The following is a 12,643-nucleotide window of genomic DNA, read 5'->3' on the forward strand; positions in this document are numbered from 1 at the left end:
AGAAACAATTGTATTATGAAAGGAAATAGTTTTTGAATTGTCTTGTTATAAAAGGAAATGACTGTTTATATTAAAAAAACATGTACCTTCATTTATTATATAAACAAGGTTTTTACATTCTCATTTTCATAATTCTGATTAAGTGTGTTAAAAACTTTATTGTATCATCGAGGTTGAAAAAATATCTTAAAGAAAATGTTTTATTCACTTCCTCAAAATCATACTCTTCTTTCTTCTCAAAATTTCTAACAATGCTTTCATATATGACTGATGTAATTTTCTTTATTTTTTGCTTTTGTAATTTTTTAGTATGTTCATACTTCTATTGTCATCAACGATCTGATTCCACAAATTTCCTCAAACCAAAATAAACAAACAAATAAATGTTGTTACAATCAAATGCTTCGTATCCTACGCAATCTCCCAGGGAATACTTCCACGTTCAAACACAAAGTTTTATTGGTGCTAACTGAGAATAAATTAATCGTTGGTTTTTTGTGGTAAGACCAAGATTATTTAATTAAGCAAGCACATTGTTTGAAGACCATCATTACATCCACGGTGGCCTGGCAAAAGAAAGTTACACCACAAGATTTCTTATGCATGTTCATTGTACTGGACAAAATGAGAGGAAATGGAAGCTGCGTTGCATCTCTGATGAGATTGCATTATTTATGGCACTAGTATCAATTTTCTGAGTCGAAACTTGCAGGTTCACTCCGATTGAAGAAAAGGCCAGAAGGACCACCGTTTGGCAAGAGTGCTAACATAACAGGACTCGCGGCCCCTTCTTCAACAGTTAACTTACCCGTATTGAAATTTATATCTGTTTTGACATGGCCGGGGCAAACACAGTTGATGCAGAAATTCGGATACTTCTTGGCCAGAATCCTTGTGTGAGCATTCATGGCTACTTTTGAGACTGTATAGGCAGAGAGGGCGGTTGGCCAACCTTTACTTTCTAGTGAACCCTCCTTAAAATCTTTTAGATATTCAGCGACCAAGTCGTCCAGTTTCTCTTCTGTGGTAAAACCCGTTAATATTCCTTTGAGCCGTTCACCAGTCATACGCTGAAACAATGGTGAGAAGAAACTTTCTGGTCAATCTTCTATTATAGTATCAGAAAGCCAGGAATTATTTCTTTAGAGGGTTATGTTTCTGTAAGGATTCTACCTTTACCATGACCACAGAGGAGGAAACATTTACAATCCTTGGTAAGTCAGATAACTGCAACAAGGGAGCAAGTGCTTCGGCTGTATTTTTAGCGCCATAGTAGTTTATCTTCAGGCATTCTTCTGCTGCCTCGTAGGTTTGACTTACTTTACTCCAAATGGTACTTGAACCTTCCTATATTTCATATTTGTAACAAGAAACTCAGGTTGTCAGGCTTTCTGAAAGACATAATAAACGAAGCCCAAACAAGTAAAAAGCCTTTCCTTTATTACTACTGAAAAAAAACAGGACTGAACTGCTGTTTCCCATTGGTCAAATATCATCTTGCTGAATATCTTTAAGGCTAATTGTACAATCTGAGAATCCAATTAAGCAACCGTTCGACCACTTTTACCTTGACCGAATGAACTTTCAAACTCCAAATTAAAGCATGGATACGTGTGAGATCATGGGCTGTGAGACTTTCCATTTAACTTAAAATGTGAAATTGTTAGGTAAGAATTTTAAGAATAGGATTTAGTAATTTCTAAGTTCTAACTCCAGTTTAGTTGTGCAGCACGCTGCATCAATGAATGAAACTTTGATATTCGAAGAGTATTCTAAAGCATCTTCGGACATTAAGGACAGGTTTTTTGGATCAAATTGTATTATTCACTACTAAGTACTTATAACCTTGTCTTATTTAGGAGATTACCTGAGCAAAACCTGCAGCTCTAAGAGCATCAGCATCGGCTTCTACGCCATTAATTCCTGCATTATTCACCTGCACAAGACTCCAGCGTCTCTAATCATTCAATATCAAATGATAAAGGAAAAGAGCTAAAATAGAAAATAAAAAGGGGTGGGAGGGCAGATTAACTGAAAATTCATACTAAAGAGATTCCAATTTTGCAGTAAGTTGGAACTGAAATGATACCAAAATATCAAGCTTTCCGAATTGTTTTTTGATGAAGTCTACCAAAGAAGCAATACTAGCAGGGTCTGCAACATCAAGTTGATGAAAAACTACAGTATCAGATAGGCCGTACTGTTTCAGCTTTTCAACAGCTTCAAGACCCCTCTTCTCATCTCTAGCAGTTAACAACACCGTGATTCCTTTTGAAGCTAGCTGTTTACATATTTCCAATCCAATTCCCTTATTTGCGCCAGTAACCACTGCATATCTGAGAAGAAAAGCAAAAATGGTTCAGAGAATTAAAAACAGGACAAGCACTACAGATGCTATGTATTAAAGTGGTGATAAAGAAATCTCAAATCTGGTAAGTTGAGAGCATCCTGCCTACATAAGTAAAGTAAGTGCCACTCCATCCAAAATCAATTGATTTCAGGTTGAATGTCCTTTCCTATCGAAGAAAAAATTACTACCTCTTCGTTACTTCTGCCATTGATGAGGAGAAATAGAAAGAGCTCTCTTCTGGCCCTCTTCTGACTGGTCTGGACTCTGGTAGTGAGAAATAAGAACCCTCCTCTGTTTTTTGTGGTGTGCAGGAATATGCAAATATAGTTGTGGTGGAAAAACCCAGGTTACCAATTTGTACGGGGCAATAGCTAATAGAAGGATCATCAGTTCAATCAGCTCACCGAAAGGGACCTACACAATGATTTCTTCAGTTCATACTTGCTCTTTAGACTATTTTTTCAATCATTAAACATAACAAGTCACATATAGTGGTACAAATATTTTAATGAGAAACATATACTCATGTCTTAAAATTTGTATTATTTAAGTATACTGCTTTATTCTATCAGTCTCCTATAGATTTAACACTTTAAATTAATAGCTAAGAATTAGTTCATTTATCTAAAGTCTAACAGTTTAGATATTCAAATTTTACCAAATACTACTACTTATTAGAGACCATACTTCAAGCGGAAAGTTTCAGAATTTTTTTTTTATTTTCTTGAAATTAATTACCTCTCAAGATGATGGGTAAACCTAATTTTTCTCATTTTAGTGAAATTTAAACGAAAAATGCTTAGAAATAACAAACCAAAATTCTAGTCCTATGCAAATTGTCCACTGTGCATTAACCATATGGTGTAATTGACCCACATAAATTGGGAATTTACAAAACAAACTTTGCAAAAGAAAGTTACACCACAAGATTTCTTATGCGATTTCATTGTACTGGGACAGGATGAGAGAAAACGAAAGCTGCGTTGCATCTCTGGTGAGATTGTATTATTTATAGCAGTAGCATCAATTATCTGAGTCGAAACTTGCAGGTTCACTCCGATTGAAGAAAAGGCCAGAAGGACCACCATTTGGCAATAGTGCTAACTTAACAGGACTTGCGGCGCCTTCTTCAACAGTTAACTTACCAGTATTGAAATTTATATCTGTTTTGACAAAGCCAGGGCAAACACAGTTGATGCAGAAATTCGGATACTTCTTGGCCAGAATCCTTGTGTGGGCATTCATGGCTACTTTTGAGACTGTATAGGCAGAGAAGGCGGTTGGCCAACCTTTACTTTCTAGTAAACCCTCCTTAAAATCTTTCAGATATTCAGTGAGGAAGTCGTTCAGCTTCTCTTCAGTGGTAAAACCAGTTAATATTCCTTTGAGCCGTTCACCGGTAGTATGCTGATCAACAAAGGTGAGAAGAAACTTTCTGGTCAATCCTCTGTCATAGTATCTGAAAGCCAGGAATTACTCTTTAGAGGGTTTGGTTTCTGTAGGGATTCTACCTTTAACATGACCACAGAGGAGGAAACGTTTACAATCCTTGGTAAGTCAGATAACTGCAGCAAGGGAATAAGTGCTTCGGCTGTTCTTATAGCGCCATAGTAGTTTGTTTTCAGGCATTCTTCTGCTGCCTCGTAAGTTGCACTCAATTTACTCCAAATGGTATTCCAACCTTCCTATATTTCATATGGGTAAGAAGAAACTCAGGTTGTCAGGCTTTCTGAAAGACATAATAAATGAAAGCCTAAACATTTCAAACTTTGGAAAAACTGTTGATGGATATCAAACAATGAATAGATAAATAGATAAATAAGTAAAGACACCCTGAACTTTTCAAATTTTGGTGAAGGAGACATAAATGATCAGTCCTGATGACTTACCTGAGCACCGGAAATGTCTGAAGCGTTTAAAGCATCAATGTTTACTCCTACTATCCCGGCATTGTTCACCTGCAGGAGGTCAAATTTTAGTCTCAGAAAATCAAAAACTTTTAATTAGTAGGTTTTATTTCCTGGAATTATGGGCAGGGAAAGAGTCATTGTATATTAAGAGAATCTCTTTCATCACCCAAAATCAAGAAAAGAAATAAATGTATTAAAAAAAAGCAGGATTCTGGCAAATATGGTATGGTATGGTATGTATGTTGATACCAAGATATCAAGCTTCCCAAACTGTTTCTTCACAAAATCTGCTAGAGAAGCGATGCTTGCAGGGTCGGCCACATCAAGCTGGTGGAAAACTAGATGATCCGAGAGACCAGAGTGTTTCAGATTTTCAAGAGCCTCAAGACCCCTTTTCTCATCTCTAGCAGTTAACACCACCGTGATCCCTTTACAGGCTAACTGCTTACATATTTCAAGTCCAATGCCCTTGTTTGCCCCTGTCACAACTGCATACCTGACAGAAGGAAAAGAACTCAGCAACCAGAAAGGCATGTTACTGTATGGCAAATAGAGAACCTCCATGAAAGAAAATTGCTACCTTTGCATGGACTCCGCCATGATTAGCGAGTGTGAAACAAAGAGAAGTTAGCGGGGTTGCTTCAGGTTTTCTTAAAGACCCTATCTCTTTTGCCTGGCCAATAGTTGCACTGATGAACACAACAGAAAAGATTCGTAATTACTTGGTTTCATTCTCAAAACAAATTACTTAATGTTTTGATGTCTTTTCAGAATTCTCTTTTTATGGTTTCTTTCATTTTCTCCGCTTATGCAAGTGGGACACCATTTGCAAACAGAAACGGAGGTGGTAACTTTATGTTGCTTGTGCTTTTGCTTGAGCTGTTTGATTCACTACAAATCAAAGCAGATTGGAGGAGTCTCCAGCATATTTGGACATATACTTCATAATAATTTATTAAATAATTAAGAACTCCATATTATTTTAATAATTGGGAGAAGTTATGTTTCATATGACATTTTTTTTTCTCAACAATGTTTAATTGGCCAGCTCGTTCCATTCTTGCTTATCAAAGTAGGACCTGATTGCACACAAGAAAATGGAATCAACAACATCCTGTTGCTTAGCCTTTTGCTTGATCCATTGACCTAACTAATATTTCACCTAAACTTCTAGTTTTCAAATCAGAACAGAACAGAGAACATGACAAACATAGATCTTATCTTATAAATTTTTGTAGAATATTTCTACATACATAGGAATCAAGTTTGGCAAAGAAAATTACATCATTTGGAATTTTAAAGCTTTCTTATTGTACTTGATAATGAGAGAATGTGAACATCGTCCTCATGTACTAGTTTCACCTCTCTGATGAGATTTCGCTATTTTTGTCAGTAATCTCATTCATAGGATGCAGGTTCACCCTCCATGAAAAAGAGGCCAGAAGGACCACCATTGGGCCAGAGTGCTAACTTAACAGGAGTCGCAGCACCTTCTTCAACAGTTAACTTACCAGTATTGAAACTCAAATCTGTTTTGACAAAGCCAGGGCATACACAATTGATGCTGAATTTTGGGTATCTCCTGGCTAGAATCCTTGTGTAAGCATTCATGGCTACTTTTGAGACTGTGTACGCAGAGACACAAGTTGGCCAACCCTTACTTTCTAATGAACCCTCCTTAAAATCCTTTAGAAACTCAGAGAGTAACTCATCGAGTTTCTCTTCTGTATCAACATCCCTAAATACTCCTTTGAGCTGTTCACTCGGTATATTCTGAGACAAAGTCACAAGAAACTTTGTGGTCAGTTTGGAATTTTTTCTGTTAAGTGTTGGTGTCAACATAGTACCTTTAACTTGCCCCAGAGAGAGGAAACATTAACAATCCTTGGAGAGTCAGATAACTGGAGCAAAGGAACAAGCGCTTCAGCTGTTCTTTTAGCGCCATAGTAGTTTGTGTGAAGGCATTCTTCTCCTCCCTCGTAAGTTTGAGTCAGCACTTTACTCCAAACGGTTGTCAGATCTTTCTGCATTTATAAGAGAAACTCAATTAGTAAAGGATCTTGGAAGACATAATAACACAATCCCAAACCTACAAGTAAACTGCCTTGCATCCATTAAAATTGAATGAACAAAACAGGTCTGACGCACAGTTTTTAATTGCCAGATCTCTTCTGGCTGAATATCTTAATAGGCTAGTTGTTCAAATTGAAGACTAATTTTGTCTTGACCAACTTCGAAACTTCAAGCACACTTCAGATCATGGGGCTATGAGACTTGTCACTTAACATTTTGTTTCTTTTTTTCTTTTTTGTGAACTGAGAAATCAAAGTTACATAATTGTGAAGTCCCCGTTTATAATCATTTCCTGTCATTTCAAGGGAGGTCCCAAAGTAATTAAACAAATAGGAAGTGGCAAGTTTCAAACTTGGTCAAAGAGAAACAAATTCTTTCCAGATAGCTTAATTACCTCAGTAGCAGAAATCCTTGAAGCTCTTAAAGCATCATAGTTCACTGTAGCTCCCCCTATACCAGCGTTATTCACCTGCAGAAGCTCAAACATTCCAGTCACATATAGTATTTATTTTTGGTACTCCACTCACATATATTTTGGATATTTCCCTTATTGCAAGTTTGAGAATCTGTCATCCTATATTTATAAAAAAAAATATATACATAGTACAAAATAGCAGGTAACTGGCTACATGACATAAGTTGATACCAAGATATCAAGCTTCCCAAATCTGTTTTTCACAAAATCAGCCAAATAAGTGATGCTAGCAGGGTCTGCCACGTCCAGCTGGTGAAAAACTAGATGATCAGAGAGACCAGAGTCTTTCAGCTTTTCAAGAGCCTCAAGACCCCTCTTCTCATCCCTAGCAGTTAAGACCACCATGACCCCTTTGGAGGCCAACTGCCTACATATTTCCAGTCCAATCCCCTTGTTTGCCCCTGTAACAACAGCATACCTGACAGGAGAAAAAACAAAACAAAACAAAAGTAAAAGGGTGTTAGAGCTTTGGACTTAATGGGGTGTCAAATACAAAATCGCCATGAAAGAAAAAGCTACCTTTGAAAGGACTCCGCCATTAAGAGGGAATTGCTTTAGTGGATACAGATCAAGGAGAAACTAAATGGGTTGCTTCGGCTTCTACCTTAGGGTCCGTTTGTTTTGCATTACAATATTTTTTAAAACACGTTTTCAGCCTTATGCTTGTTTGACAAATAAAAAATTAATTTTAGATGAAAATTATTTTATGAGTCAATAAAGCTCTTGAAAGGTACAAGATATTTTTCATAGAATAGTAAAAATATTTTTATAGTAACTTTTTGAATATAAATTTGATAAATATTAATATTTACTTTAAAATATTAAAAAATAAAAATAAAATATTTAATTTTTGAAAATTAATTTAAAATATTAATTTTTAAATTATACAAAACTATTAAAATTAAAAAATATTTTTTAGTGAAGCCATTTAATACAATTAAATTTTTAATTTATAAATAGAATAAATCTTACTAATAATTATAATAAAAATATTTTAATGATCATTATTTGATGAATATACATTTATAATAAGTTTAAATCTTGCTAATAATTATAATAAAAAATATTTTAATAATCACCATTTAATAAATACATATTTGTAAGTATAGATTTTGAATACCTTATACAATTGATGAATATTTATATTTTTATAGTTATAATAAAAAAATAATAAATTAAAATTTTTAAAAAAAATTAGAGTTTATTTTCATGACAAATTTATGGTTACATGCTTTAAAAAATATCATTATTTATTTTATTTATTTTCATTTTTATTCTTAATTTTGATATCAAATTAATAAAAATCAAATATCAATATTATTTTGTAATAAACTCTTATTTATTATTTTAGCAGCTAAATAACTCCACCTTCATGAAAAATATTTTTCATAAAATGATCCAAACAATAAAAAATATTTTTAATAATTTATTTAAATAATAAAAATATTAAATTTTTCTATAAAATATTTTTTTATTATCAAATGATGCTAAATTTATATTTTTCTTTAATTTTCTCCGCCATACGTTAAAGTGTGGAGCCAAGAAAGCGATATGGCAACTTCATGTTTCTTGTGCTTTTGCTCCAGCCGTTTGATTCAGAGTTGGCCAGGAGATGCTAATATTTCATTAGACTTTCACCCCTTTCATTAAGGCTTTTTACTCCTCTAATCCAAGCAGAGCCGAGCACTCTCTAACGTATCTAACATAGCTTATTAAAAGTTTATTAAACGTTTAAGAACTCCATATGTTTGCACCGACAAAGTAAATTTAGCTGTCTATTCTATGATATTAGGGACTGTAGAACCTGTATGGCAAAACAGGTACATCTCCGCTGTCTTTTCCATGCCTTAGGTGTGAGCTGTCAAGGCCAAAAGCCTAGTGACAGTTAAATATCTGAGATAGGTAAAATAGAAACATAGCCCAGAAATATTCAATCTGCAACAGAGCTTTCATTAGCATTTAACAGTCCTTTTAAGTTGATTTTTTTCTCATTTTTGTTGTGCATATATAGAGAGGAAGTACAGTGAAAGTGGCACATGGCGAAGTGTTGTTTTCATCCTCGCCAAAGTCGTAAAGGATCAATTTTCCTTCAAAAATCGGAAACTTCTTGGCGATTGAAGAAAAGGCCTGAAGACCCAGCACTAGGTAGCAACGCCAGTCTCACTACATTCTCTGCTCCTTCTGCAGCAGTTAAGTAGCCAGTGCCGCCAGTTATATCCGTTTTGGCAAAGCCTGGGGCAACACAATTGACCCAGAAACTGGGGTCCTTCTTGGCCATCACCCTTGTGCATAAGTTGGTCCAATATAAGTTGGCCACCCATCGGATTTCATCCTTCCCTCTTTGAAATCTTTTAGAAACTCGTTCAAAACTTCTTCAACTCTCTCTCCTGTGAGGCTTTCGATATCGCTCAACACTCCCTTGGCCCATTCATTGGACAAAGGCTGAACCAACAAGACAAAAAAAAAAAAAAAGAAAACTTCTGCTCAAAAGTCAAAACAAGTAATCATTTATAAATGTTTGAAGCTAAGACAATTAGCATAGCAATGCTGAAACAGAGTTTTGATGAAAATGGAAATGACAGGGACAGAATGGGATGTCAGTGTGTTTTATCCATTTTCAACTCTAAGTCATCTACTTCAGTACTTTTTGTATGACTAAACCTACATTTCAAGACCAAGACAAAGACACAGATGGTTTTCAAACTAGATCCATTGTCTCTCGAGGATACTAAAACTTCCACATTTCAAGGTTCTTTACCTGCAGTACTCCAAGATACGAGGTAACGTTTACAATACTTGCAGAATCAGATAGCCGGAGGCAAGGAGCAAGTGCCTCAACCACTCTTTTTATACCATAGTAGTTCTTTTTCAGGCACTCTTCTGCTAGCTCATAAGTTTGTGCAGTAATAATCTCATTCCAGACTTGATCCCCAGCTGGCGGCATCCAGAAAGGATTTTTACTTTGTTAGCAATTCCTTTGAGTAAGCAGATTGTTAATAACTTTTAACAATAGAGCAAATTATGGGGTATATATCGGTATCTAATTCTAGCAAGGCGGTAACTTGAAGCTAGTTTGGATGGGAAAACATTCCCATGAATTTGGAATATAAATTTTGCTTGATGTCCCTGTCAAGGATTTAAGTGGGTGAGATTGTGATATCCACATCCTACATCAAATATGAGTATAATTATTAAAACTTATGTAATAATCCAAGTTCATTATTACTAATAATTTGAACTTGAGCTTTTAAGAGTCTTATGGTTTAAATCCGAAAAATTGCTGGACCAATGAACATGACAAATATAGAAATATAGATGTCTTATAAACAGATCTTATTTAACTTTTTGTAGAATATTTCTACATACACGGGAATTTAAGTTTGGCTAAGAAAATTACATCATTTGAATTTTTAAAGCATCCTTATTGTACTTGATAATGAGAGAATGTGAAAAAAGTCCTCATGTACTAGTTTCACCTCTCTGATGAGATTTTGTTATTTTTATCAGTAATCTCATTCATAGGATGCAGGTTCACCCTGCACGAAAAAGAGGCCAGAAGGACCACCATTCGGCCAGAGTGCTAACTTAACGGGAGTCGCAGCACCTTCTTCAACACTTATATTACCAGTATTGAAATTTATATCTGTTTTGACAAAGCCAGGGCAAACACAATTGATGCTGAATTTTGGGTACCTCTTGGCTAGAATCCTTGTGTAAGCATTCATGGCTACTTTTGAGACTGTGTACGCAGAGCAGTAAGTTGGCCAACCTTTACTTTCTAATGAACCCTCCTTAAAATCCTTTAGAAACTCAGAGAGTAACTCATCGAGTTTCTCTTCTGTATCAACATCCCTTAATACTCCCTTGAGCTGTTCACTCGGTATATTCTGAGACAAAGTCACAAGAAACTTTGTGGTCAGTTTTTGTAGAGTTTAATCCTGACAGTTCTCATTAGCAAGCTGGACTGGTAGATTTTTTTTTTTTTTTTGTTTTTTACCAGGATGACTGGAATTTTTTCTTTTAAGTGTTGGTGTCAAAATAGTACCATTAACTTGCCCAAGAGAGAGGAAACATTAACAATCCTTGGAGAGTTAGATAACTGGAGTAAGGGAAGAAGCGCCTCAGCTGTTCTTTTAGCGCCATAGTAGTTTGTTTTCAGGCATTCTTCTCCTGCCTCGTAAGTTTGAGACAGCACTTTACTCCAAACGGTTGTCAGATCTTTCTGCATTTGTAGGAGAAATTCAAGTAGTAAGATATCCTGGAAGACAGATTAACACAATCCCAAACCAACCTAAAAGTAAACTGCTGCCTTGCATCCATTCAAATTTTATAACAAAACAGGTCTGACCCACAGTTTTTAATTGCCTGATCTCTTCTGGCTAAGTATCTTAAAAGGTTAGTTGTTCAAACTGAAGACTAATTTCAAAGCACACTTCAGATCATGGGGCGACCAGACTTGCCACTTAACACGAAATGCCAAATGGTTATGGAAGGAACTAAGAAATGGTTTTAACAATTGCTAACATCTTTTGTTTTTTTTTTTTTTTTTTTTTTTTTGGTCCATTTTTGCAACTGAGAAATCAAAGTAACATAATTGTGAAGTCCTCATTCTCCGTCATTTCAAAGGAGGCCCCAAAGTAATTAACAAATAGGAAGTGGCAAAGAGAAACAAAAATTCCTTCCGGATAGCTTAATTACCTCAGTAGCAGAAATACTTGAAGCTCTTAAAGCATCATAGTTCACTGTAGTTCCCCCTATACCAGCGTTATTCACCTGCAGAAGCTCAAACATTCCAGTCACATATAGTATTTATTTTTGGTACTCCACTCACATAGTATTATATTTTTGATATTTCCCTTATTGCAAGTTTGAGAATCTGCCATCTTATATTTATAAAAAAAAAAAGAAAAGGAAAGAAATACATAGTACAAAAATGCAGGTAACTGGCTACGTGACATAAGTTGATACCAAGATATCAAGCTTCCCAAATCTGTTTTTCACAAAATCTGCCAGATAAGTGATGCTAGCAGGGTCTGCCACGTCAAGCTGGTGAAAAACTAGATGATCAGAGAGACCAGAGTCTTTCAGCTTTTCAAGAGCCTCAAGACCCCTCTTCTCATCCCTAGCAGTTAAGACCACCATGACCCCTTTGGAGGCCAACTGCCTACATATTTCCAGTCCAATCCCCTTGTTTGCCCCTGTAACAACAGCATACCTGGCAGGACAAAAAACAAAACATAACAAAGCAAAAGGGTGTTATAGCTTTGGACTTAACTGTAATACAAAATCGCCATGAAAGAAAAATCTACCTTTGAAAGGACTCCGCCATGACGAAGGAATTGCTTCAGTTGATACGGAACAAAGAGACGCTAGTTGGGTTGCTTTAGCTTTTATTAAAGGTTGTATTTTTCTTTAATTTTCTCCGCCATACGGAAAGTGTGGACCCCAAAAATGGAGTATGGCAACTTTATGTTTCTTGTGCTTTTGCTTCAGCCGTTTGATTCAGAGTTGGGCGGGAGATACTAACATTGCATTAGACTTTCACCCCTTCACTTCTCTAATCAAAGCAGGGCCGAGAACTCTCGAACGTATCTATCATAGTTTGTTAAAAATTGTTGAATTGAAACTTGCATTGAAGACCCAGTATGCAGTGTCGCGTGCTAGCTAGAATGATCATGTCTTGTAGTTTTGTGTTTGACAGTTTGCTCACTGTCTTTGTCCATGTCAGAATTCCCCCAAGGCATGTAAAGAGTTGATGTTTGGACTCTGCGTTGAGATATTGTGATGCAGTGTCAAAAATACTGTTTACTTGTAAGTTGTTCTTTAATTTTCAGC

The 12,643-nt window shown here is 35.7% G+C and overlaps 4 protein-coding genes across 5 annotated transcripts; all 4 read right to left on the reverse strand.

The window, feature by feature from the left end:
* LOC18614185 ((+)-neomenthol dehydrogenase) lies at window positions 481-2,689 on the reverse strand. The gene is made up of 5 exons (XM_007051816.2): window positions 2,539-2,689; window positions 2,090-2,336; window positions 1,868-1,936; window positions 1,174-1,347; window positions 481-1,070 (listed from the first exon to the last, which is right to left on the reverse strand). The coding sequence occupies exons 1-5, from the start codon at window positions 2,556-2,558 to the stop codon at window positions 687-689; spliced, it is 894 nt and encodes a 297-aa protein (XP_007051878.2). The 5' UTR covers window positions 2,559-2,689; the 3' UTR covers window positions 481-686.
* Window positions 3,170-4,964, reverse strand: LOC18614186 ((+)-neomenthol dehydrogenase). Of its 2 annotated transcripts, XM_018123000.1 has the most exons (5): window positions 4,841-4,964; window positions 4,510-4,756; window positions 4,240-4,308; window positions 3,862-4,035; window positions 3,170-3,757 (listed from the first exon to the last, which is right to left on the reverse strand). In XM_018123000.1, the coding sequence occupies exons 1-5, from the start codon at window positions 4,858-4,860 to the stop codon at window positions 3,374-3,376; spliced, it is 894 nt and encodes a 297-aa protein (XP_017978489.1). In that variant the 5' UTR covers window positions 4,861-4,964; the 3' UTR covers window positions 3,170-3,373. The 2 variants fall into 2 exon arrangements, with proteins under 2 accessions (XP_017978489.1, XP_007051879.2); XM_007051817.2 differs by having other exon boundaries at window positions 4,510-4,964.
* On the reverse strand, window positions 5,463-7,461 carry LOC18614187 ((+)-neomenthol dehydrogenase). The gene is made up of 5 exons (XM_007051818.2): window positions 7,328-7,461; window positions 6,980-7,226; window positions 6,728-6,802; window positions 6,108-6,284; window positions 5,463-6,033 (listed from the first exon to the last, which is right to left on the reverse strand). Exons 1-5 carry the CDS (start codon window positions 7,345-7,347, stop codon window positions 5,659-5,661), a joined length of 894 nt encoding a protein of 297 aa, XP_007051880.2. The 5' UTR covers window positions 7,348-7,461; the 3' UTR covers window positions 5,463-5,658.
* Window positions 10,104-12,179, reverse strand: LOC18614189 ((+)-neomenthol dehydrogenase). Its single transcript, XM_018123019.1, has 5 exons — window positions 12,118-12,179; window positions 11,777-12,023; window positions 11,507-11,581; window positions 10,854-11,030; window positions 10,104-10,695 (listed from the first exon to the last, which is right to left on the reverse strand). The coding sequence occupies exons 1-5, from the start codon at window positions 12,135-12,137 to the stop codon at window positions 10,321-10,323; spliced, it is 894 nt and encodes a 297-aa protein (XP_017978508.1). The 5' UTR covers window positions 12,138-12,179; the 3' UTR covers window positions 10,104-10,320.

This window comes from Theobroma cacao, chromosome 1 (assembly GCF_000208745.1).
Source record: "Theobroma cacao cultivar B97-61/B2 chromosome 1, Criollo_cocoa_genome_V2, whole genome shotgun sequence".
In the NCBI taxonomy this organism is placed as follows: Eukaryota; Viridiplantae; Streptophyta; class Magnoliopsida; order Malvales; family Malvaceae; genus Theobroma; species Theobroma cacao.

Excerpts from the sequence above, each read along its gene's own strand:
- LOC18614186 (XM_007051817.2), bottom strand. The coding sequence starts at position 4,824 with ATGGAGGTTCTCTATTTGCCATACAGTAACATGCCTTTCTGGTTGCTG. Across the intron at positions 4,309-4,509 it reads TTGGGAAGCTTGATATCTTG|GTGAACAATGCCGGGATAGT; the intron begins GTATCAACATAC and ends GACCTCCTGCAG. Across the intron at positions 4,036-4,239 it reads CAGACATTTCCGGTGCTCAG|GAAGGTTGGAATACCATTTG; the intron begins GTAAGTCATCAG and ends TATGAAATATAG.
- LOC18614187 (XM_007051818.2), bottom strand. The coding sequence starts at position 7,347 with ATGGCGGAGTCCTTTCAAAG. Across the intron at positions 6,803-6,979 it reads TTGGGAAGCTTGATATCTTG|GTGAATAACGCTGGTATAGG; the intron begins GTATCAACTTAT and ends GAGCTTCTGCAG. Across the intron at positions 6,285-6,727 it reads CAAGGATTTCTGCTACTGAG|AAAGATCTGACAACCGTTTG; the intron begins GTAATTAAGCTA and ends TTATAAATGCAG.
- LOC18614185 (XM_007051816.2), bottom strand. The coding sequence starts at position 2,558 with ATGGCAGAAGTAACGAAGAG. Across the intron at positions 1,937-2,089 it reads TCGGAAAGCTTGATATTTTG|GTGAATAATGCAGGAATTAA; the intron begins GTATCATTTCAG and ends AGTCTTGTGCAG. Across the intron at positions 1,071-1,173 it reads CCTCTGTGGTCATGGTAAAG|CGTATGACTGGTGAACGGCT; the intron begins GTAGAATCCTTA and ends CCATTGTTTCAG.
- LOC18614189 (XM_018123019.1), bottom strand. The coding sequence starts at position 12,137 with ATGGCGGAGTCCTTTCAAAG. Across the intron at positions 11,031-11,506 it reads CAAGTATTTCTGCTACTGAG|AAAGATCTGACAACCGTTTG; the intron begins GTAATTAAGCTA and ends CTACAAATGCAG. Across the intron at positions 10,696-10,853 it reads CTCTCTTGGGCAAGTTAATG|AATATACCGAGTGAACAGCT; the intron begins GTACTATTTTGA and ends ACTTTGTCTCAG.